This window comes from Kogia breviceps, chromosome 12 (assembly GCF_026419965.1).
Source record: "Kogia breviceps isolate mKogBre1 chromosome 12, mKogBre1 haplotype 1, whole genome shotgun sequence".
Classification (NCBI taxonomy): Eukaryota; Metazoa; Chordata; class Mammalia; order Artiodactyla; family Physeteridae; genus Kogia; species Kogia breviceps.
The window spans coordinates 8,738,204-8,764,185 of NC_081321.1; the positions used below are offsets into that span (position 1 = coordinate 8,738,204).

At 46.4% G+C, this 25,982-nt stretch overlaps 2 protein-coding genes across 14 annotated transcripts in view; one reads left to right on the plus strand and one right to left on the minus strand.

Annotated features, from left to right (window-relative positions):
- BORCS5 (BLOC-1 related complex subunit 5) overlaps nt 1–12,309 on the plus strand; it is a 95,792-nt gene extending 83,483 nt beyond the window's left edge. For both annotated transcript variants that reach the window (XM_059082679.2, XM_059082678.2), the window contains exon 4: nt 11,623–12,309. In XM_059082679.2, coding sequence (XP_058938662.1) covers nt 11,623–11,853 — 231 coding nt within the window. In that variant the 3' untranslated portion in view covers nt 11,854–12,309. The remainder of the gene's footprint in view (nt 1–11,622) is intronic.
- A 5,954-nt stretch (nt 12,310–18,263) lies between these two features.
- DUSP16 (dual specificity phosphatase 16) overlaps nt 18,264–25,982 on the minus strand; it is a 182,592-nt gene continuing 174,873 nt past the window's right edge. For all 12 annotated transcript variants that reach the window (XM_067008736.1, XM_067008743.1, XM_059082633.2 and 9 more), the window contains 2 exons: nt 25,749–25,872; nt 18,264–22,053 (listed from right to left, as the gene is read on the minus strand). In XM_067008736.1, coding sequence (XP_066864837.1) covers nt 20,880–22,053; nt 25,749–25,872 — 1,298 coding nt within the window. In that variant the 3' untranslated portion in view covers nt 18,264–20,879. The remainder of the gene's footprint in view (nt 22,054–25,748; nt 25,873–25,982) is intronic.

Consider the following 25,982-nt stretch of genomic DNA (forward strand, 5'->3'; position numbering starts at 1 on the left):
AGTTTTAGCTTCTATGTTTAGGTCTGTGATCCATTTCATGCTAATTTTTGTGTATGCGGTGAGATGTAGGGGTTCAGGTTTTATTGTGTTCTTCCAAAAATTGTTGAAAAACTTTCTTTTCCCCATTAAATTACCTTGAAAACTATGTTTAAAAAAATCAATTGACCCATGTATGTTTAGATCTATTTCTACACTCTGTTCAGTTTCATTGATCTATATATGTCTCTATGCCAATCCTGATTACTATAGCTTTTTAAAAAAAATCTTTATTGGAGTATAATTGCTTCACAACACTGTTAGTTTCTGTTGCACAACAAAACGAATCAGCCATATGTATACACATGTCCCCATATCCCCTTCTTCTTGAGTCTCCCTCCCATCTTCTCTATCCCACCCCACTAGGTCCGTGCAAAGCACCAAGCCAATCTCCCTGTGCTATGCTGCTGCTTCCCACCAGCCAACTATTTTACATTCGGTAGTGTATATATGTCCATGCTACTCTGATTTCGCCCTCCCACCCCATGTCATCAAGTCCATTCTCTATGTCTACCTCTTTATTTCTGCCCTGCAACTAGGTTCATCAGTACCATTTTTTTTTTTAGATTCCATATATATGCATTAGCATACAGTATTTGTTTTTCTCTTTCTGACTTACTTCACTTTATATGACAGACTCTATGTCCATCCACCTCACTATAAATAACTCAATTTCATTTCTTTTTATGGCTGAGTAATATTCCATTGTATATACGTGCCACATCTTTATCCATTCATCTGTTGATGGACATTTAGGTTGGTTCCACATCTTGGCTATTGTAAATAGCACTGCAGTGAACATTGTGGTACATGACTCTTCTTGAATTATGGTTTTCTCAGGGTGTATGCCCAGTAGTGGGATTGCTGTGTCATATGGTAGTTCTATTTTTAGTTTTTTAAGGAACCTCCATACTGTTTTCCATAGTGGTTGTATCAATTTACATCCCCACCTACAGTGCAGGAGGGTTCCCTTTCACCACACCCTTTCCAGCATTTATTGTTTCTGGCTTTTATTTAAAAAAATAAATTTATTTATTTATTTTTGGCTGTGTTGGGTCTTCTTTTCTGTGCGAGGGTTTTCTCCAGTTGCGGCGAGCGGGGGCCACTCTTCATCGCGGTGTGCGGGCCTCTCACTGTCACAGCCTCTCTTGTTGCGGAGCACAGGCTCCAGATGTGCAGGCTCAGCGGCCATGGCTCATGGGCCCAGCCGCTCCGCGGCACGTGGGATCCTCCCGGACCGGGGCACGAACCCATGTCCCCTGCATTGGCAGGCAGACCCTCAACCACTGCACCACCAGGGAAGCCCCTCTAGCTTTTTTGATAATGGCCATTCTGACCAGTGTGAGGTGATACCTCATTGTAGTTTTGATTTTCATTTCTCTAATAATTAGTGTTGTTGAGCATCTTTCCATGTGCCTCTTGGCCACCTGTATGTCTTCCTTGGTGAAATGTCTATTTAGGTCTTCAGCCCATTTTTTAACTGGATTGTTTGGTTTTTTGATATTGAGTTCCATGAGCTGTTTGTATATTTTGGAGATTAATCCTTTGTCTGTTGTTTCATTTGTAAATATTTTCTCCCATTCTGAGGGTTGTCTTTCTGTCTTGTTTATGGTTTCCTTTGCTATGAAAAAGCTTTTAAGATTAATTAAGTCCCATTTGTTTATTTTTGTTTTTATTTCTGTTACTGTAGGAGGTGGGTCAAAAAAAAGATCTTGCTGTGGTTTATGTCAAAGAACGTTTTTCCTATATTTTCCTCTAAGAGTTTTATAGTGTCTGGTCTTACATTTAAGTCTTTAATACATTTGGAGTTTATTTTTGTGTATGGTGTTAGGTAGTATTCTAATTTCATTCTTTTACATGTAGCTGTCCAGTTTTCCCAGCACCACTTACTGAAGAGGCTTTCTTTTCTCCATTGTATGTTCTTGCCTCCTTTGTCGTAAATTAGGTGCCCATAGTGTGTGAGTTTATCTCTGGGCTTTCTGTCCTGTACCATTGATCTATATTCCTGTTTTTGTGCCAATACCATACTGTTCTTGATTACTGTAGCTTTGTGGTACAATTTGAAGTAGGGGAGCCTGATTCCTCCAATTCCACTTTTCTTTCTCAAGATTGCTTTGGCTGTTTGGAGTCTTTTGTGTTTCCATACGAATTGTAAAATTTATTGTTCTAATTCTGTGAAGAATGCCATTGGTAGTTTATTAGGGATTGCATTGAATCTGTAGATTGCTTTGGGTAGTATAGTCATTTTCACAATATTGATTCTTCCAATCCAGGAACATGGTATATTTCTCCATCTGTTTATGTCATCTTTGATTTCTTTCATCAGTGTTTTATAGTTTTCTGAGTACAAGTCTTTCACCTTTTTAGGCAGGTTTATTCCTAGGTATTTTATTCTTTATGTTGCAGTGGTAAATGGGAGTGTTTCCTTAATTTCTCTTTCTGATTTTTCGTTGTTGGTGTATAGGAATGCCAGAGATTTCTGTGCATTAATTTTGTATCCTGCAACCTTACCAAATTCATTGATTAGTTCTAGTAGTTTTCTGGTGGCATCTTTAGGATTTTCTATGTATAGAATCATGTCATCAGCAAACAGTGACAGTTTTACATCTTCTTTTCCAATTTGTATTCCTTTATTTCTTTTTCTTCTCTGATTGCTGTGGCTGGGACTTCCAAAACTATGTTGAATGAGAGCGGCGAGAGTGGACATCCTTGTCTTGTTCCTGATCTTAGTGGAAATGCTTTCAGTTTTTCACCATTGAGTATGATGCATTCTGTTTGCTAGTATTTTGTTCAGGATTTTTGCATCTATGTTCATCAGTGATATTGGTCTATAATTTTATTTTTTTTGTGATATCTTTTTCTGGTTTTGTTATCAGGGTGATGCTGGCTTCATAGAATGAATTTGGGAATGTTTCTCCTTCTGCAATTCTTTGGAAGCATTGGAGAAGGATTGATGTTAGCTCTTCTCTAAATGTTTGCTAGAATTCGCCTGTGAAGCCATCTGGTCCTGAGCTTTAGTTTGTTGGTAGATTTTAAATTACGGTTTCAATTTCATTACTTGTGGTAGGTCTGTTTATATTTTCTACTTCTTCCTGGTTCAGTCTTGGAAAATTGTACCTTTCCAAGAATTTGTCCATTTCTTCGTGGTTGTCCATTTTATTGGCATATAGTTGTTTGTAGTAGTCTCTTATAATCCTTTGTATTTCTGCAGTGTCAGTTGTGATTTCTCCTTTTTCATTTCTAAATTTATTGATTTGCGTCCTCTCCCGTTTTTTTCACGATGAGTCTGGCTAAGGTTTATCAATTTTGTTTATCTTCTCAAAGAACCAGGTTTTAGTTTTATTGATCTTTGCTATTGTTTTCTTCATTTCTATTTCATTTATTTCTGCTTTGATATTTATGATTTCTTTCCTTCTACTGACTTTGGGTTTTCTTTGTTCTTCATTTTCTAGGGTTTGTTTTTTTTTTTTGCATTACATGGGCCTCTCACTGTTGTGGCCTCTCCCGCTGCGGAGCACAGGCTTTGGACGCGCAGGCTCAGCAGCCATCACTCACAGGCCTAGCTGCTCCACGGCATGTGGGATCTTCCCGGACCAGGGCACGAGCCCGTGTTCCCTGCATCAGCAGGAGACTCTCAACCACTGTGCCACCAGGGAAGCCCTCTCTAGTTGTTTTAAGTGTAGGGTTAGATTGTTTATTTGAGATTTTTCTTGTTTCTTGAGGTGAGATTGTATTGCTCTAAACTTCCCTCTTAGAACTGCTTTTGCTGCATCCCATAGCTTTTGGGTTGTTGTGTTTTCATTGTCATTTGTTTCTCTGTATTTTTTTTTGTGTGTGTGGTACACGGGCCTCTTACTGTTGTGGCCTCTCCCGTTGCGGAGCACAGGCTCTGGACGCATGGGCTCAGTCGCCATGGCTCATGGGCCCAGCCACTCCGCGGCATGTGGGATCTTCCCGGACCGGGGCACAAACCCGTGTCCCCTGCATCGGCAGGCGGATTCTCAACCACTGCACCACCAGTGAAGCCCTCTCTGTATTTTTTAATTTCTTCTTTGATTTCTTCAGTGATCTGTTGGTTATTTAGTAGCACACTGTTTAGCCTCCATGTATTTGTGGTTTTTAGGTTTTTTTTCCTGTAATTGATTTCCAACCTCATAATGTTGTGGTCAGAAAAGATGCTTGATACGATATCAATTTTCTTAAATTTTCCAAGGCTTGATTTTTTGACCCAAGATGTGATCTGTCCTGGAGAATGTTCCATGTGCTCTTGAGAAGAATGTATTCTGCCACTTTTGGGTGTAATGTTCTGTAAATATCACTTAGATCTGTCTGGTCTATTGTGTCATTTAAAGCTTGTGTTTCCTTATTATTTTCTGTTTGGATGATCTGTCCATTGGTGTAAGTGGGGTGTTAAAGTCCCATACTGTTATTGTGTTACTGTCAATTTCCTCTTTTATAGCTGTTAGCATTTGCCTTATGTATTGAGGTGCTCCTATGTTGGGTGCATAAACATTTATAATTGTTATATTTGTGTGTATGTGTCCCTAGGTCTGAAGTGAGTCTTTTGTAGACAGCATATATATGGGTCTTGTTTTTGTATCCATTCAGCCAGTCTGTGTCTTTTGGTTGGGGCATTTTAATCCATTTACATTCAAGGTTATTATTGATATGTATGTTCCTATTACCATTTACTTAATTGTTTTGGGTTTATGTTTGTGGGTCTTTTTCTTTTCTTGTGTTTCCTGCTTAGAGAGGTTTCTGTAGCATTTGTTGTAAAGTTGGTTTGGTGGTGCTGAATTCTCTTAGCTTTTGCTTGTCTGAAAAGCTTTTGACTTCTCCATCAAATCTGAATGAGATCCTTGCTGGGTAGAGTAATCTTGGTTGCAGGTTTTTCTCTTTCATCACTTTAAGTATATCCTACCACTGCTTTCTGGCCTGAAGAGTTTCCACTGAAAAATCAGCTGATAACCTTATGGGGATTCTGTTGTATGTTATTTTTTGTTTTTCCCTTGCTGCTTTTAATATTTTTCCTTTGAATTTAATTTTTGTTTGTTGGATTAATATGTATCTTGGTGTGTTTTTCCTAGGGTTTATCCTATATGGGACTCTGTGCTTCCTGGACTCGGGTGACTATTTCCTTTCCCATGTTAGGGGAGTTTTCAACTATAATATTTTCAAATATTTTCTCAGACCCTTTCTTTTTCTCTTCTTCTTCTGGAACCTCTATAATTTGAATGTTGGTGCCTTTAGTGTTATCCCAGAGGTCTCTGAGATTGTCATCACTTCTTTTCATTCTTTTTTCTTTATTCTGCTCCTTGGCAGTTATTTCCACCATTTTGTCTTCCAGCTCACTTATTCATTCTTCTGCCTCAGTTATTCTGTTATTGATTCCTTCTAGTGTATTTTTCATTTCAATTATCGTGTTGTTCATCTCTGTTTGTTTGTTCTTTAGTTCTTCTAGATCTTTGTTAAACATTCTTGTATTTTCTCAGTCTGTGCCTGCATTCTGTTCCTGAGATTCTGGATCATCTTTACTATCATTACTCTGAATTATTTTTCAGGTAGATTGCCTATTTCCTCTTCATTTATTTGGTCTTGTAGGTTTTTTTTACCTTGCTCCTTCATCTGTGAAAAATGTTTTTGCCGTCTGTGTTTTTTTTTTTTTTAATGAGTGGGATTGTGTTCTTGTCTTACTGGTTGTTTGGCCTGAGGCTTCCAACACTGGAGTTCATCAGCTATTGGGTAGAGCTGGGTCTTTGTGCTGAGATGAGGAACTCTGTGAGACCTCACTCTGATGAATATTCCATGGGGTCTGAGGTTCTCTGTTAGTCCAGTGGTTTGGACTCGGAGCTCCTACTGCAGGAGCTTCGGCTGGACCCTGGGCTTGTGAACTAAGATCCTGCAAGATGCCTGGGGTGGCCAAAAAAAAAAAAAAGAACAATAACAAAGTTAAAAATAAAATTAGACTAGGAAGCTAACAGATATATTAGGAAGAATATAAAAATAAAAATATAGATGAATCAACAACCAGAAGGTACATCAGTACCACAATAGTAAAAAAGAGGAGGAGGGGAAAAAAAGGGGAGGGGGGAAGAACTTGGCTCTGGAGGGTGGGGCCTAAGCAAGGGTGAGGTTTGGGTGGTGGGTGGGGCCAGGGTTCAGGACCCACAGGGCTGGAAAAGGCCCTGGGGGCTGTGGGGGGTGGGGCTTAGGCTCAAGGAACAGAAGGGGCCCAGGCATGCCCCCCACCCCTGGTCTCAGAGGGCAGGACACCTCACCTGGGAGCCCAGCAGACTTCCTGGGCTTGAGTGAGTGGGGCAAATGCCCTCCTCTCTTCTCCTGCTTCTCCAGTCTATGAGGGCCTCTCCTGCCTGCCTCTCCCTATCTCCCCGGCCTCCCTCCTATGCCCCGAGGACCCATGTGGCCTGGATGGTGTTTTGTGGCAGGGGTACTGCCTTGGGAGCTCAGCAGGCTCCCAGGCCTGAGTGGGCCAGGCTACCGCCCTCCGCTCCTCTCCCGCTCCTCTCCCGCTCTTCCTGGAGAGTCCCTCCCACCTGCCTCTCCTGATCTCCCTGGCCTCAGGGGCACTGATCCTGTCTGGCCTCCACTTCTCCTCCTTCCTCAGTCCTTCTATGTCCTACTGGTTCACTTTGAGGTTCCTCCCATCCCCTGGGCCTCAGAGTCCCTCACTAGCAGCTGACAGGCACCCTAGTTGTGGGGAGGCGCTAACGCCACATCTTCCCACACCACCATCTTGACTCTGCCCTGTAGCTTTAAATTAAGTCTTGAAAGAATTACTATAAGTCTTCAGACTTTGTTCTTTTTCAGAATTCTTTTGACCATTTTGTTTACTTAGAATCAGCTTATCAAATCCCTACCAAAAAAAGCCATCTAGAATTTTGATTCAGATTGCAAATGAATCTATAAATTGATTTGGCAAGAACTGACATCTTAATGCTGTTGAATCTTCCAATCCATGAACATGGTATACCTCTCCATTTTCGAGATCTCCTTTAATTTTTCATTGCAGGGTTTTGTAATATCAGTGTGTAGGTTTTATACATATTTTGTGTCATTTTCTCTAAGTTTTTTATGTTGATGCAATTGTAAATTTTGTATTTTTTATTCCATTGTCCAGTTGTTCACTGCAAATATATAGGAATACAATTGATTTTTGTATATTGACCGTGTATCTTGCAACCCTGCTAAATTCATTTGATGGTCTTATTAGTTTTTGGTTCTAAGTTTCCTTAAGATTTTCTAGGTACACCATGTCATCTGCAGATTAAGACTCTTTTATTTATTCCTCTCCAGTTCCTCTGCCTTTTATTTCCTTTGGTTGACTTATTGCAGTGGCTAGGACCTCTAGTACAACTTTGAATAGAAGTGAGAATGGGCATCCTTGCCTTATTCCTGATCTTAGGGAGAAAAGTGTCTTTCACCACTAACTGTGATGTTAGCTGTTGGGTTTTCACAGATGCCCTTTATCAGACTGAAGAAGTTTCCTTCTGTTCCTAATTTGCTGAAGTTTTTCATAATTTGTTGAATGCTCTTTCTGTGTCTGTTGAAATGGTTATATGATTTTTAACCTTTATTATATTGAAATGACAAAGTACTTTGATTTTCAGATGCTGAAAAAGCTTACATCCTTGAGATAAACCCCACTTGGTAATGATATACTATCTTTTTTGTATATTTCTGGATTTGATTTGCTAATATTTTGGATCCATTGCTGGCAGTGGACCGACCAGGTGGGCAAATAGGCTGCCCCATCCACATAAGGTGTTTGGAACGACTCTGAGCCCCTTCTATAGATGTCTAATGTCATAGTAAAGCCTGCACTTACACCCACAAATAATCTCACCTCCTTTTTCACCTGCCCTTTGAAAGGTACTGCCACCAGAGACAGTATATGAATATGTGGGGCAAGGTTTGAAGTATGAGTTTAAGAGTAAACAGTGAGTTCCTTAGGGCAGGGACTTTTATCACATTCATTCTATCAGTGTAAGATTAAATCAAACTGGTGTTACAGAGACCCAGAATTATGGTGGTTTATACAGAATGGAAATTTTTTTTTGACCTTGTTTTTGTTTTTTTTTTAAATATTTATTTATTTATTTATTTATTTATTTATTTATTTATGTGGTTGCACCGGGTCTTATTTGTGGCAGGCAGGCTTCTTAATTGCGGCTCATGGGCTCCTTAGTTGAGGCATGCGAACTCTTAGTTGCGGCATGAGTGTGGGATCTAGTTCCATGACCAGGGATTGAACCCAGGTCCCCTGCATTGGGAGTGCGGAGTCTTAACCACTGCGCCACCAGGGGAAGTCCCGACCTTGTTTGTTTCTTTTAAATTAATTTTTATTGGAGTCTAGTTGATTTACAGTGTTGTGTTTCTGCTGTACTGCAAAGCGAATCCGTCATACATATACATATATTCACTCTTCTTTAGATTCTTTTTCCATATAGGTCATTACGAGTATTGAATAGAGTTTCCTGGGCTATACAGTCAAAATGGAAACTTGTTGTTCTCTCCCACACCTGGTACGACCCTCATGGGGAAAAATCCTCATGGACCCAGACTTCTTCTAGTTCACTGCTCTGCCGACCCACAGATTATGACCCTAGTTATTCTCGTGGTCCATGGGGGCTGCATGTGCATTTCAGCAGCAGCAGAGGGAGGGAAGGGACAAAGGAGGAGAGGAGGAGCATGCCAGCTAACTTTTAGGAAGGCGCCCGGAAGCTCCACGAGAGACTTCCTCATATACATGCCGCTGACTAGTACTTAGTCACGTGGTCACAGCAAGGCCAGGGTTTTGAGGCAAGAGTCGTGGGGAACAAATAGTCATGCTCTGTCTATTGGAAAATCTAATAGTTTTTTCATTTAAATGGCTTCTCTGGAAGTTCCTGAAACAAAGTTATTTGCAACATTCCTCCTTCTGGCCTGAGTTTCCTGGAATAGTAAAGTCATGTTAACAAAGAGAGTGGAAAAGAAAAGTCATGTTAATGTACACAGTAAGCCATGTGGGTGTAAATAGTTTTGGTTCTTAATATCTGTATCACTAGGACTTTGCATGGTGCATGGCACACGGTAGAACTCGATAAATGTCTGTTGACTCTGTATGTTGTATTTATGCTTCCTTGTTAGAATCTACATGCCAAAATAGAAACAGGAAAGGTGAATATGTTCCCGGTTGTCAAAATGGTAAGATTCAGAATTGCATTCGATAGTGACATTGCCTAAAGTCATGTCAGAAATGCTGGAATAAGCCTGTACCTGGGGTTCATGGGTACATCCTTAGGTAGGGGTTAGGGGTCAGGAGGAGTATTGTCTGAGCAAAGGGCGGGGCATGAGAAGTAGGCATTACCCATTTTATTACACTTTTCCAGGTATTAAAGTCTTAGTTGCACCAAATTGAGACTTTACTTGCAGCAATCAGAAAGAATGGGAAAAGATTTAAAAGGCAACAACTTTTCCATCACGTGATTTGATGCTCTTTAATGCCGTGCCGCATACCAACAAAAATCTCATGTGCACCCAATGTTACACTCTCTCAATTAAATACAGTAAAAGGAAGATGCTGGACTGAGGAAATCTGGGTTTTAGTCTTGGTTCTGTCACTGTGAGACCTTGGAGGTCGCTCAGCCCTAAGTGTCCTCTTCTGTGGTTTTTTCCCTCTGGGACCGTCATGGAATTGACTCTTGGAAGACATACTCTAAACATGTTTGAACAGCATGCTTGAATTCAGTGTGCTCACCGAAGCATTCAACATGACAAGGCTTTGAACAGAAGCTCTGGACACATTAAGCGTGGCCTCAGCTGGATGTGGAAGTGTGTAAGGAAGTGTGTGCCATTGAACAAGAACTTTGCTAAGATGGCTGTAAAAGCTGTCTGATCAGGTGTCAGTCAGGCCGTAGGAGAGGGGACGGGTTGATTGCCAAGGGCCTTAGGCACGATAAGGTAGAGCCTTGGAGGCCATTTCAGATAAACTCTGACTCAGGAGTCTGTCTAGTCTGGTGGAGTTGGGGGCTGGGGGCTGGGAATGCCCCCGCCAAGTGAAAGTGATGACCCGAGCAGGTTCTGAATTCTGGTGCAGGCTGTTCCATAAGCTGTGCTGGCCCACGGGTGGGTCCCAGCTGGCTCTCACAGTCTCGCAGGAGGCGGAGTGTTCTAGGTGCTGAATTGAATTGCCATCCTGAAAAGGCCGGTGCCCGCTGTCAGCAAGACGATAATTCCCTGCCTCGCCACCTCCGAAGTGCTGAGTGCTTGAACAGGCTTGCAGAGCACGCTCTGAAGGTATAAACTGTTGCCACCTTGTCGGGAGTTTCCCATTCAGATGGATTTTTTGCCCTCGCTGCACATCCCAGCCCTTCACCAGCTGGCTTTCGTTGTCCCCTCGGCATTTCAAAACAAGTGACGGGAGAACAGACAGACAAAATAAGCCCTGAGTTCTTGTAACAAACCCCCTGCTCCTCACCAACGTCCCTCTCTCCCCACACGTACAACGTCAAAATAGAATTGGTTATTTTGTTTTCGGGGGGGCGCCCTGGCTTGGGTCTCTTATATGTTAGAGTGTGTGTTTTGTTTTTGTCTTTATCACACCGTTTTGGGAGGCTCTGCAGTAACTCGCATTGAGGGCCAGCGCTTGGCTGGGTGCCGGGGTTGGGAAGGACCGTGCTCCTGGGAGAGATGGGAAGGAAGGGTTGAGGTGCCATTTGAGCTTTGGGACAGAAACATGAGTCTCGGGGGTGTGACTGTTGCCTCCCTGGTTGGGGAAGGAAACAAGTGGGGAGGGAGTAGATGCGGGTCCATGCAGAGGAGGGGTACGGGCATCCGACACACTGGCGGTTCCCTCCTCCTCCTGTTTTTATCCAGATGATAGGTACCAAAGAACCTCGCCAGGGAGGAAAAGAGGTCACAAAGGGGGAGCCCAGAGCCTCAAGTTTGCTTGACTGGGGGGAGGGTGCCCAAAGCAGTCCTCCATTTGCCCCGAATGGTATATAGACTTGACCTGGTTGGCATCTGTGGTCCTGGCGGGGAGTGCCACCCCCTCCAGGCAGCTCTCCAGGAGTGACTGCGGTCTGCAGCCTCCAGGGAGGAGGGAGGACAAAGCTGAGTCCTGAGCACGTCGTCATCTCATTTCGTCCTCACAGCAACCCTGCAAGTCTGCCATCAGGCCCCTGATTTTTGCAGATGAAAAACCTGAGACAGAAAGCATACATTATTAGCAACTCAAGTGGCAGAGCCGGAGTCAAACCTTGGTCTGCCTGATTTCTGAGCCCAGAATTCTTTCCTGTAGAGAGAAAGAGCTAGAAATCCCAGGGTCTCAACAAGGACTAGATGGCTCACGCTCCCAGAAGGCAGAGCTGGAGGCCGCCATCCCAGTCTCCCTCTGCAGAGGGTTCTGGGGCAGCAGCCAGTCAGGCCGTGTCCTGGAAGGTTTTTATGCCCAGCGATTCCGCTTCCTGCAAAGCTGGTCGCCCCCCACGTGGCCTGTGGGCTCCGCACCTCGTGCTCATCCCCCAGCCTCGTGACGGGACTTGTTTCCTCTGGATTGAACGTGTCTCACTTCTCTCCCTCCTGCAGATGGATCTGTCTGTAGAAACCCTCTTTAGCTTCATGCAGGAGCGCCAGAAAAGATACGCCAAATACGCCGAGCAGATCCAGAAGGTCAACGAGATGTCGGCCATCCTGCGCCGTATCCAGATGGGCATCGACCAGACAGTGCCGCTGCTGGAGCGGCTCAACAGCCTGCTGCCCGAGGCCGAGCGCCTGGAGCCCTTCACCATGAAGCCCGACCGCGAGCTCAGGCTGTAACCGCCTCCCCCCGCCGGCTGTGGTCGGGGGACTGCCAGGGCCCCAGGACGCTTGGAACCAAAGGCGTCGGAGGTGACCGCTGGGGGTGTTGACGCTCCCCGAGGGCACGGGAAGCAGTCCAGCCACCCTGGAGGCTGCGATGCCCCAGCCCTTCCTTTGACGCACTCTCCCTCTGCAAAGCCAGCAAACCTACTCTCACTGGTCACCGAAGTTGGAATGTTTGAGCTATTAGGGATTCTTTACAGAACTCTGCCTTGGGACTTATTTTTATTTTGCGTAGTTTTCTTTTTTTTTTTTTTAATTGACAGTGTATATTATCTAGTCTAGCTTGCAGACTGAAAATATGAAGAGAAGGGGAGAAATATTTTAAGAAGCTCTGTGTCCTTGACGCCTTCGTGAAATTTTTCTCAGTGGGCTGTCTTGTGGGTTGTGAACATAAAGAACTAATTTAATCCAGGTGTGTGTGTTGTGTTTCCATCGCGGTAAGTATCTGGCCTGGCGTTGCTCCTGTGTCAGCCTAGGGTGCTCCTCCCGTGTCGTCATCGGAAACCGAAGACTCCCTTTCCACAGCCTGGTCGGGTTCATCTCCCACTGATAACTGGTTTCCTTGGTGCAGATACAGTTTAGGGTTCCTCTTATTACATCAGCGCTGGCAGGACTCCAATTTTTGAGGCAGGTTTTAGCGCGCATTTGCTTTACTAGCTTTGCAGACTTGTGGAGCCGAGCGGAGAGCACTCACCCAGCAGGCGTCCGCGGACCCACTGGATGGGCCGGGCACTGTGCCGGGGGTACGAAAAAGGCTGAAGAGGAAAAACTCCAAGCGCCTCTGAATTTCTATGGGAGATTAGGAAATGAAGCAATTTGAGTAACCACAGAAGTACTCAGTGCAGTACTTTGCATATCATAAACGTTCTCATGGAAGAAAAGATTGCAGAAGCAAAGAAGTGGAATGTACGAACAGATCCAGGCAGGCACCCGGAGACCAGGAGCCGGGGGTGTGGGGAGGTCACTGGGGCCCACGGGGCTCCCTAGATTCCTCCAAACCTCGAGGGTGTTTTTTATGTCCAAACAGCCTTAGGTATATTTATAAGGTTAAAATTGATCCCACTTAGTTTAGCATCTCTCAGTTAAACTTTATCTGATTCTAACCTTGAATTCTGATTGAACACTATCTTGTAAGGTTCTTAGAACCTGGGATAACATGTAGGGCATAAAACAACTGGATGACAGCAGAAATATGAACATTCCAAGCTAAATGGAAAAAATAATTTAAAAAAAATTTAGACACAGGAAAAAAATCAATAGCTTCTAGCATTTTCTAAGGACCAGCAAATATGAGGATTGCTCATTCCCTCTGAACCGGAAAGACAAGTTGGAAACCACAGCCAAGGGAAGAGGCCAAGGCAGCATCTGCCTTCTTCGGAGGGCAGCCTTCTGGGAACTGCTTCTTTACCCATCAGGAAGGAAGGCGGGCAGAGACATCCCGCCAGGGGAGATCAAGGGGTCTGAGGGAGCCAGGGAGGGATTGGAAGCAGAGCTGGGAGCGGGGAGCTGGACGTTTAGAGCGTGTTGGGCCGCTCTGGCGAAAGAAGTTCATCTTCATAATGCCTTCGGTGGTCAGGGTTTTAGTGGGGCTTTAAACCATTCCTAGAGCAATTTGTTAGAGTACAGTCAAGAAAGGTGTTCTGTAATTTTAGAAACCTGTTAAATAAATAGCTAAGGTTATTCTAGGAAATGTCACGGAGGGGAAGGCAGCCACATTTATTGAATAATGCGTTCCCCTCCCCTACCCCCCTGTGTCAGTGCTCCTTTCGTGCGTTACATTTCTGTGTAATTGAGGATCTGGTTCTGGACTGTATTCAGATCCATTGATCTTTCTCTCCATACTGTTTCATGCTGGTTTTTGTTCGTTTTTTCACAGTTTTAATATTATAATTTCACAATACACTTTAATATCTGATGTGGCTACACTATGGTACCCACCTACTCTAATTCTATTTTTTCCTAACTTCACTTTTTTTTTTTTTAACTGCAAACTGGCAGAAAAGTTGAAAAACTAATAAAAGGCATTCTCATAGTCCCTTCCCCTAGACTGACAGAAAGTGGCACTTCTCAGCCCTCAACCATCATTGTCTTTCTTTGAGTTCCTGGAGCGTACAGAACCTGGCTCTGAACACAGAGACATGCTTGTAGCTTTCAAAGAAGGAAGGGCCGGTTGTCTGCAGAGCTGTCAAAATAGCTCAGGGATCAGACGTTCCATTAGCCTCACTGCACTTAATACAATTTACAAATAAAAGCACATAGCAAAGTGACATGCAGCCTGAGCCTGCGAGGCCAGAGCTTTCTCAGCGGTGTTGCAGCAGCTGATGGTCTGGACGTGGCGGAAAGGTGACCTCGCACAGCGTGCAGAACTTCTCTGCCAGCCCGCGCTCCATCCAGTTCTCTTCCTTCTTATGAAGACACTAGACAAAACATGGTATTTTAACTTAGATTTGGGCCCAAAGTCGATAGACTGCTTATTCCTGGGTAGAAGCAGAGAAGATCAATAGGCAGATCTGATGTGCTTTGAAATAATGCTAGTTAATTTAATATTTATGGTATGTGGTGGGTTTGCAACATTATCAACTTTGGCTAAGTCGAGTTGTGTTTCCTGGAACTCCCTTCCCTGTTCCTTTTCGGTTAGGGTTGCGGCCACAGGAGAAATTTGCGTGAGATTTGTCAGTGGAAGTGAAGCAACACGCATGTGTATTTGATGAAAGTCGCTGGCAGTCAGGCCCCGTTGCACTTTTGGTGGGGGCAGCAGCTCCTCCGGCTCCACAGAACTCTGCCTCCAGCTTTTCCAAATCCTGGGCCAGGTATGAGTACTAACTTCTCCTTAGGTCTTCTGCAGCAGGGAGGATGAGGGCTTAGAGAAGGGAAGAGCCAGCGTGGGTTCTGGTGGGAGCCAGATGTGGTTCCAGCTTGTTGCTTGCAGGCTGCAGGTGTCTTGGCTCTCCGCCACTGCACATCCATCCCCCACCGCACATCCAGCTGTTTTCTGGACCACCTGCCCAGCGACTCCTGGTGAAGAAGAAACAGCGCAACTGGGACTCTTATCAGCTCCTTGAATTAATGGCTTAAGGTGAGTCTCTTGAACAACCTCCTTATTCTACATCATTCCTGCTGGTTCTTCTCTGATTGAACCCTGACTGGTAACATTTTACTTTTCCCCCCTCAATATTTTACTTTTTCCAATGGATTCTGGGAATCTGAGGGGTTTACTGTTTCAAGAGACAGTAATGCTGGATCTCTGTTGGTTAACGACCAGTGACCTAGCTGGACGCTCTCGGATGTTTCAGGGATGGGGAGGCTGCCTGGGGTTGTCAAAGAGCCCTGGCTGGAAGTTTCCACCCCCGCTAGAGCGCAAGGTGGTCTGGGTGGGGTCTCACGCCCCTTCCAGCCCTTAGATCCCACGTCTGCAGTTCTGATAACATCACCTTCGAGAAACGGTGAGGAGCATCTTTGCCTGTTGTGTCTGAGCGGTGGCCCTAGGTCTTGGTCGTGACTTTAAATTCTGAGTTGCCGAGGGAGAGCTTCTTTCCTTCTTTTTGTTAACTATGAATTAGACAGGTGTCAAGTGGCTCGCTTGCTTTAAGGACCCGTTTTGCCTGTCAGTCTATTCACCTCTAGATATGAACCCCATCCAACAGGCCGCTATACTGCAGCCTCCTTGTTTCACTAGCTGAAGTGGAAGATGGGTAGAAAGGACTTCACCCCTTGTATTATGTGCATATAAGTTTACAGTAAATGAACTGCGGGGTTAAGAGCAAGTGATAGATTTCATAGGCAGCTTTATAATGATTTTATAGATTTCACATCTTTATTTCCCTCAAAGTTTTATCATTCGTAGTAACTTAGGTTCTCCGCCAGAGTGAATATTTGATGAAATGAGTCTTTAAGGACTCCATATCCTAAGTGCACTCAAGAAATTGGTCTGGTTTGTTTGTCTTTGGTAAAGTATTCTCTAGCTTGTTTCTTTGCTTTCTCCTGCGGCGTGTGAAAAAGGTACATTATAGGTATTATAAACATGCTGTTTCCAAGGCTACGTAAACTAATGGCCCTGGGGAACTACATGTGCCACTTACTCTTTGGGGTTGATTTGTAGAACTTGTTTAGCTTTGGCATTTCCCCTAGCAGATCCCAGGGAAAACAAGGAATCTTCAGTAATGAGGGCTGTGAACAAACGCGTATTAAAATCCCAGAGCAATTGAAAATTTTGTCCTCCTGTTTTGTTTACACCTCGGCTAAACCCAGATATGTAGAATTCAGTTGGAAATGACTTAACATGTTGATACTAAAGATTGAAGGGCAGTGCAGAGAGAAGGGAAATGTTTTCTTCTTGTGGAATTTTTCGGTGTATGTTTTTTCTTAACTGTGAGAGAAGTAATTTTGCTTTTCTTCCCCCTACCCTGACTTTCACTCCTTTGTTAAGAGCTACATAGTGCCTCAGAGGTGTCATTGTTGTTTATTGGTTTATAATAAGTGACACTGAATTTCTTGCACACTCACAAGGCACGACGTACCTTCCATTCAAATGTTGTGACTACAGAGGGAAAGGTAACCAGATAATTATTCACGTGCTGCAAACCATGACATTAAAACGTCTTTGGCAACTAAATCTAGTTGCTTATTAGTATGAGCAGGTATCTCATGTGGTGAGAGCTGCGTGTGTGCGTGTCCGCTGCTCTTAGGAATTTGTTCAGGGTCATCTGTGTCAACATAGGACATGATACAATTTACTGACGATTTGATTAATTTTCTTCACCAATCAAGGCATATTCCTACCGCTTCCTTTTCTACAGAGTGAAGCACGATTTATGCTAAAAGCTTCTGTGAACCAAGTATTTTTAATTCAGTCTTTGAAGCTGTCATACTTCCCCTGACCAGAGAAGCCAGGCCACAGCTGAGCTAACCCTCTCCCAGTTATCCTGTTTGCCTGTGATACTCTCCTACAAGGTAACATTCTGCATGTCCTATGGGAAAGCGTTTCCAACTGTCTCTGGTTAGGCAGAACCAAAGGAATGAAATTTGTTTTTACATAAACCCAGTTTGATATCTATATGCACATAAACTGCAACAATGTGATTGACTTGTAAACATCTTCCAAGACGGTGGTGTAATTCTCCAGTTGATTTTGCAACACTGTAAAGATATAAATAACCAAGTATAATTTTGCTGTACAAGGATGAATGGGCCCCACAGAATGCAAGAAATACCTTGCTTCCCTCTTTCATTGATAAGAGGCAGAAGAGCAACAGTCAGAGAAAAGCACCTAGACCTAACTTCTGTTTACTAGACCTGAAACATATCTGCTTAGCGTCAGAAAGCGGAAACCACCAGACAGGAGCATCTAAGACAAAATGACGGTGAAGGTCCTGAGGCTAACAAGGTCTTGTTCACTTGTCCCGGTATCTACACCTTCCCCGTTTCCCCAGAGCCTGAGCCCTGGTCTGATGATGTCAGACCCAAACTAGTCCTTGGACACCAGCCTGCTGCGGCTGCCGGTCCCCAAGAGGCCCTCAGATCTGTCTGCGTTTAACTAGTAACTGGCTTGACTTTCGGGCCTTCCAACATCTACAGCTTCCCATCCAACGCCTCTCCCCTGAGACACCCGCTCCCTCCTGCCACCTCCCATCTCGAGGCAGATTTATTCCATACGCCCTCTCTTCCTCTATCTCACGCCCACCTCCATTTTTTGGTCAAGGTCCTAGTCAAGACAGCTCTCTGGTCTTCACCCACCCGGTCCGATCCTGCTTGTTTTAAAATTTCCTCACATCTAACTTCAACTCAGAAGCCTTTCACAACCAACTTAAGTGACGTCACCTGTGATTCTTCTTATCGCCACTATCCCATCTGCTTGCCCTGAAGGTACGTAAATGCTTTATTCCTTTAATGCCTGATTCTTTACCAAGAAGCTGATGAGGCTGAGCTTCTAGCCTCGGAAGTCACCATGCCCGGCGTCACTTAGGAGCATGACGTGGCGATGGGCGTGATGGGCGCGGCAAGGATGGAGAACAGGTCATGAAATAACTACTCTCCCTCAGTTCTTCCTATAAGGGTTATAAACCCGCCCACACGTTACATTAAAATGCACCACAAATGTCTACCTGGTCTTTTTTCTTCCCACCTTGTACCTATTCTGGTTTCAGTCAGTCACCAAACCTGAGGTCACCAGACCACAGTGCGCGTCTGGCGTACACGTTAAAGAACGAGGACGGTGGCCGTAGACTGTCGGCGCCTGAGCGCGTTCCCTGTGCAGGATGGACCCCGTGACACAGCTGATGCCGCTGGCGGGAGGACAGCAGGCCAGGCCCCACCAAGGCCTCCTCCTCCACTCGGACGTGCTGTAGAGAGAGGTCCTTTCTCATATCTATGTATAAACAGGTACCAGTTTTGATTTTATTTCATCATATTAACATTCATGACACATCAGAATGAGAAATGCACAATTCAACCATTCAACAGCTTGCTTTACTACAAAAGAACACTATATTCATATTAAACATTTATACAGTCTTCCCACCTAACTTTACAGATGTCCTAAACCATTTTCCAGCATTTCTCACGTAGAGGTCTAGTTCTGTCGTAGAAAATCACCATCCTGTATCATCTGGGAGGCTCCAGGGCTCCCCCTGGGTTTCCACGCGGCAAAGAGTCAGCCACCGCCCTGCCTGGCCCTCGGCCACCCACGTGGCTCTGGGGCTGGCCCGAGAGGCTGCCCCTTCAGCAGGGCAGCCTCCATTCCAAGGGCTGATTACTCGACGTTAGTGATCGAGGACCAAAGGTTGTAGCACAGGACCCCGTGACGGGTCACAGGAAGGACGGGGACCACGGCCAAGAGAAATCCCAAACGATGGAAGAGGCCGATTCTGCCCAAAGGTCGCATTAGAACCAAGTCCCACGACCCTCCTGAAACAGACAGTATTGGAGCCATTAGTTGCATTTCTCAAAAATGTTCCACAGTTGTGACCAGACTCTAGGAGCAGGGAGCTGTTACACGTTTGGTGCGTGTGTACAGAACACATCAAAAATTACTGTGTGAAACATTGATAATATCTGATTACATCCAAAATTTACATGTATATAGAAAAGGTACATCACTCTTAACAGAACTTTTCCAGTATGGTAACAACGCACTCCCTACGCAGTTTTCTCTCTCCATTTTATACCCATATCATAGCCCATTATCTGTGCATAACCAGTTATGTTCTGTGAAGCTCATAATCGTCACGATCAAGTCAGTTTTGAATCGTGTCATTCTTTGCTGGTTTTAGCAGTCACCACGGGAAACGTGAAGTCACATCCAACTCAAAGGACTGTCCATTTCTCACACGTAGAAAAACCTGAGATATGAGTCAGCAACTAGCTACACTTACAGTAAAGAACAATGCTACCACCCACCCACCACCCTAAAAAAAAAGCTGCTGACGTGAATTAAGGCTTCAAAACAGGACCAGACTGTAGCTGACGAAACTCAAGCCAGGAAGTTTAAAAGCAGGTAAGTACTGGCGCGGGTGGACTTGTTCTAAAATCACCTCCTATTTTCAGCTGCCAGGATGGATTCCATTCAGTGAGTGTAGGTCACGGACGGAGACCGCTTGGTGGTCCCGCTCCACTTTGATATGTCGGTTCTACTAAAAAATGCCGGGGTTAGTTTCCGAGAACAGCTTGGCTGTGTCTTTCTGCTCTGCTTGCAACGAAACAAAAATCCAACCGCCTTCTCCTCACCTTCCTACAGTTTATCTCTGAACATTCGCTGCTCACCAAAGCCTCTCTCAGCCCTATCAGTACGAAAGGCTAATTGCAGAGACACCACCTTGGTCGCAGGCTAAGGGAAAAACCACTGAGAAAATAAGAGCCTCCCGCGTCTCCTCGGCAATGCCAGCTGCTCTAACCCTTCCGCGGTTTTCTGCCTCTTAGTAGATCCTATAAAATTCTGCCTCACCGTGTTCCATTTTTCATCAAGTGCATCTGCACGATGAACCCCAAATGGAAGCTGTCGAGCGCGGCTGAGGACGCGACGGCGCTGCCGAGTAAATTCGCGTCTGGCTCGAAATTAACCTTCACTGGAGAGGGCTGACAACCCCACCTCGCGCAGCTCCGATTTCTACAGAGGGAGGCAGCCTTGCTTAGCCTCCCAGCCTTAGCTTAAGTCATGCTGCTGCCAGATTCCTGGCTGTTAAGTTGATCCTAGATCGCCTCCTTCCTGTCTTTCTCCACAGAGCCGAGAAGAAAGAACAAACGAACGCCCTCCACCCAGGCCCAACTGGAAATGTGTGCAGAGACCGTCTGAATTGGTCTGAAAGGGGTGACTAGCTACCTGTCTGTTCACAATGCCTAGAAAACGGGCCACCAAACCTGGTAGTGGTGAAGGCCCCGACTTTCCGTCTGAGGTACTGGGGTTGCTCTATAGTAGATCTTGGCAAGGCCCCTAACGGTCAGCAGAACGATGGCCTCATCGCTCGGCTGTCAGGTGCGCTTGGGTTCGTGAATCAGCTTTGGATGTGGTCATTTCTCTTGGATTTACCATTAGGTTCTGTTCCTAATGGGTTCTCCCCGCCCGACCCACAGGCTGGCTCAGTGTCAGCGCTAAGGTGCACTGTGGAAGGGACCGGACAGGACTAGTCTTTGAGATCTCTTTGTAGCATGACAAGAAAGTGGTGGGCGCTCCTGTCCTCTGACACCAAATAGAACTCGATTCAGTAAGAACGCGAGGAAGTGCAGTCCACTGCATAGAAGTGTCTCACGTGCCTGGGGGGAAAGCTAGCCTCCGCCCTTCCACTTGTGTTGAGAGAAATACTAGCTGCTCTCTCAAATGCAGATATTCAAAGAGAACAACGGTGTGGATCCATGTTTTGCTTTTACACCATGGCTCCATTTTCCAAAAATATATATGTATGTACATATATATATTTCAGATTTACAGGGAATATCTTTTTGTGAACAAGAAGAAAAGCTGTCCATAGAAGTCACAAGTGTCCTTCTTCTCAGGAGACCTCGATGATTTCCATGCTGCCTGAAAAGCTCGACTGGCTGCCCACCTTCCCCAGTTCCTCCCGCGACCGGTTTTCGGACATGATGCTCTCGCCAAACTCCATCTGGCAGCTCCTGCGTTTGAACTGCTTCTCGAAGGGGCTCTCCTCGTGCCAGCTGCGCCGGGAGTCGGCCCTGTCGCTGGGCTTCCGCCGCCGGCGCACGGAGTGGCCTGGGTCGCCGCCGCAGGCGGGCAGCTGGCCGCAGCTGAAGGCGGGGGGCCCGGCGTGGCCTCCGTACACGGCCGAGGCCGAGTAGAAGTGGGGGGGCTCGGGGGCGAAATACCAGCTCTTGGCCAAGGAGGGGGCGGAGGTCTGGGGGGCCAGGAGGTCCGAGTGCCAGCCCTCGAGGCCCAGCCCGGCGGCGGCCGGGGCCAGGTGCTGCTGGCTGGCCGAGAGGCCGAAGAGGAAGCGGGGCTGGCCGTGGTCCTCCACGCTGCCGCTGCGGGGCAGGGGAGACAGGAGCGGCCTCCCCGCGCGGGGCCGCGCGCCCGGGCCCTCGGGGGCCCTAGGCGGCTGGGGGGCCCGCGGGGGGCCGGCCTCCTCCCGCTCGGGGCTGGCCTCGGGCGTCTGCTCCGACACCTCCCGCACCGGGGAGAACTGGCACGGCTTGCCGGCGCCCTCCAGGCCGGAGGAGGGCTTGTAGGGCTCCGGGGCCGCCTCCGGGGAGCAGAGACCGCGCAGGGGCGCGGCCGCGCCGGCCGACGGCGACACCGCCTTGATGTCCAGGGAGAAGGAGCGCTTGAGGCGGCCGCTGTCCTCCCGCCGGTCCGCGGGCAGGTGGAGCCCGTTGAGCGCCTGGACCAGGGGGCCGTCGTCGGGCGGCGAGGGCTGGGCGCCGGGCGCGCCAGCGGGGGGCACCGGCCGGGGCCCCGCCGCCTCCGGGGGAGCGGCGGCGGGGCGGGCGCGGGGCGGCCCGAGGGGCGGCTGGCCTCCCTGCCCGCCCTCCGCGGCGGCGGCGGCGGCGACGACGGGGACGGGCTCGCTCGGCTTCTCCAGGTGCAGCAGCTTCAGTTTGCTCTTGGGCCCCGCCGCTCCCGTCTGGCTCTTAATCCTCTTCTCGTAGTCCAGCAGCTGGCCCAGAAAATTGAAGTTCGGAGATATCGTAGGTCTTTTTTCTTTCACAAATCTATGAAAAGAGGAAAAGACCAAGAAGGCTTGAATTCGACGACAAGCTACAGCAAGTGAAGAGCTGAGACGGAATCATCAGAGAGACCCTCCCAAGACCTTTGTCGGGCGGCTGGTTTAAAACTTCGGGCAGAGGGTCAGGGAGGAGATAAGGGCCTCCGCCTCGGGGAGCTTTACAGCCTGAGCCCGGAGGTGCTAGGAAGCAGGCGGCCAGGCCCCTAAAGTTCTAGGTTGAGCCTCCTCATCTTCGAGGACCCAAGGCTTCCAGTGCAACTGGTAAGAGGTGATTCTTCCCTCACCAGCTGGGATGACACCGCCCCACTGCCCACCGGTGCCGCCGTCAGAAGTACAGCTAGACAGCCGTGCGTGGCCACCTTCAGCTTCCCAACGTCAAAGGCCCCACCGCCACTTCAAGACGTGGCACATTTTTAACTAACGACCGAAAGAGAGCGTATCAGATGGCCAGGGTATCAGAGCACACACTTCCGAGGTCCTTCCCTCTGGGTTCAGTGTGACAGAGTAGCCAGCCACACGGTGGTCTCTGTCTGCTAAGCGTTATGCTGATGCGCTGAGGGGAGTGTATTCTCTCATTCAGCTCTCAAAACTACCCTCTGCCAGGAGGGTGTAATTGCCCCCATCACAGAGGTGCACGGAGTCCTTAGGAGACTTGCCCGAATCACACGGCTACTGAAGGATGGGTGCCGGGATCCAAAACCAGGTCTAGGAACTTCCCTGGTGGCGCGGTGGTTAAGACTCTGCGCTCCCAACGCAGGGGACCCGGGTTCAGTCCCCGGTCAGGGAACTACGTCCCGCACGCACGCCGCAACTACGGAGCCGGCAAGCCGCAACTAAGGAGGCCACCTGTGCAGCTAAGACCCAGCGCAACCAATTAAATAAATATTAAAAAAGAAAACAAGCAGGTCTGATGTCTGGCTTCATTTCTGTAACCACCTTGTTTAAAAAAAAGTCATCAAGGGATCAAAAGTAGTTATAAACAGCTTTTATGTTTCACTGTACAAAGAGACTCTTTGGAAATAGTAGATATATTCTTCAGGGGCCCCTGACCCTTAAGGCCACTTCTCAGAAGATGCAGGAGTGAAAACTACACTGAAAATTTATATTTGAATAAGGAAGGAAAGAGAAAAATCAAAAATAAACTCCTTGGAAATCAGTAACCTGAAGCAAATTAATGAAGCCAGAAATAATTGCCTCAACTGTGACAAGTGTAAATACAGGATCCCCGTGATGAGACCTCGTAACAGGATGTAAGGGTGCCTGTCCTGCTGGTCTCCGCTGGGCGCAGCCAGAGCGGAGGACGCGGAGCGATGCGGACACGGGGAGGACCCGCCGCCTCAGTTCCCAGCAAAAGTGAGAAGCTGTTCCGGTGGCTCCTTTCTGTTCTCCAGATTTTCCAATGTGAGAAGGAAGCCCAGCTGTCACAGCGGGGCTGGCTCCACGTGCCTATATTCACCGTTCCTTTATCACACGCAAACTAACCGCCTCTATCCAACAAGATACACGGGGGACTCCGATTCACGCGTCCCCGAACACAACCCCAGTCCTTGGTGCTGCCTTCTGTCTGGAGAAAGGGGGGTGGAGGCAACCCACTCAAAATGATATACACTTCAAAAGCTGGGCAACTCTGTGCACAGCCACATGCAAATCAGGTTAGAGCACACCCTCACACCACACACAAACTCAAAATGGCTTAGAGACTCAAGGATAAGACATGACACCACAAAACTCCTAGAAGAGAACACAGGCAAAGCATTCTCTACCATAAACTGTACCAATGTTTTCTTAGGTCAGTCTCCCAAGGCAATAGAAATAAAAGCAAAAATGAACAAATGGGACCTAATCAAACTTACAAGCTTTTGCACAGCAAAGGAAACCATAAATAAAACAAAAAGACCACCTATGGACTGGGAGAAAATATTTGCAAATGATGATGGGACTAAAAAGGGCTTAATTTCCAAAATACACAAATAGCTCGTACAATTCAGTAACCAAAAAAAACCCAATCAAAAAATGGGCAGAAGACCTAAATAGACATTTCACCAAAGGAGACATACAGATGGCCAAGAGGCACATGAAAAAGATGCTCATCATCACTAATTATTAGAGAAATGCAAATCAGAACTACAATGAGGTATCACCTCATGCCGGTCAGAATGGCCATTGTCAAAAAAGCTAAAAACGATGAATGCTGGAAAGGGTGTGGTGAAAAGGGAACCCTCCTGCGCTGTTGGTGGGAATGTAAATTGGTGCAGCCACTATGGAGAACGGTATGGAGGTTCCTCAAGAAAACTAAAACTAGAGTTGCCATATGATCCAGCAATCCCACTCCTGGGCGTATCCCCAGACAAAACCATAATTTGAAAAGATACACGCACCCCTATGTTCACAGCAGCACTACTCACAATAGCCAAGACATGGAAGCAACCTAAATGTCCATCAACAGATGAATGGATCAAGAAGATGTGGCACATATATGCAATGGAATGTTAACCATAAAAAAAGAATGAAACAATGCCATTTGCAGCAACGTGGATGGATGGACCTGGAGATGATCATACTAACTGAAGTCAAGTCGGAATGAGAAAGACAAATACCATATGATATCACTTACATGTGGAATCTAAAATACGACACAAGTGAACATATCTATGAAACAGAAGTAGACTCACAGACATACAGAACTGACTTGTGGTTGCTGAGGGGGTTGGGGAGGGAAGAACCGGGAGTTTGGGGTTAGCAGATGCGAACTATTATACAGAGAATGGATAAACAACAAGGTCCTACTGTATAGCCCAGGGAACTATATTCAGTATCCTGTGATAAACCACATGGAAAAGAATATGAAAAAGAATATATGTATGTATAAATGAGTCACTTTGCTGTATAGCAGAACTTAACACTGTAAATCAACTATATACTTCAATAAAATTTTTTTAAAAATCTAAGCAACTCTAAATTGCAGGAAATTCTACTCAACGAATGGAGTTTGACGATTATTTGGTTTTATACTTGCATATATTGGGATTTTTCCTCAGTGAAAGAGACACAAAATCTGAAGCACGGTAGGAATTCTATAATGAGTATTCTCCTGGAGCGTCTCTTTCTCATGTGTAAATTAGAACAAATGATATTTCCCCAACTAGGCAAAGATACAAACTCAAGTAACAGGATGAAGATCTCTGTATTTGCTCTTCCTTAAACTTAAAAAGTAGCTGAGGATGAACTTGACACATGTGAGGGCAGAATTAGTGCTAAATTATAAAGATGCATTTTTCTCCAATCTTTGAAAAACCATTTAAAAATCCAGTCCCCTGTAAAGAGTGTAACTAAAATAATCCTGATCTGCTTTGACGTGCTCAGCACCGCCCTCTCCCCGCCGCCCTCCACGTCTTCTCATGATTCGGGTCAAAGGAGAAGCCGGGGGCTTCCCTGGTGGCGCAGTGGTTGGGAGTCCGCCTGCCGATGCAGGGGGCGTGGGTTCGTGCCCTGACCCGGGAGGATCCCACGTGCCGCGGAGCGGCTGGGCCCGTGAGCCATGGCTGCTGGGCCTGCGCGTCCGGAGCCTGTGCTCTGCAGCGGGAGAGGCCACAACGGAGAGGCCCGTGTACCGCAAAAAAAAAAAAAAAAAAAAAAAAAAAAAGGAGAAGCCGGTCTCACAGGGCATGTTCCTGTCCTCACCTGTAAGCTTCATCCAAGGACATGTCCATCCTCTTCATGATGTAGGCGATGGCGATGGTGGCGGAGCGCGAGATCCCTGCCAAGCAGTGCACCAGGACACACCCGTTGGAGGCTTTCGCTTTCTCTGTATGAGTCCAATTCAGAAAGGGTCATTAATGACAGCTTTGTTCAGCAGTGAAATCTTCTTTCCATTTACTCACACGGTGTCTTTCACCTGGCAACTCGAAGTAAAGC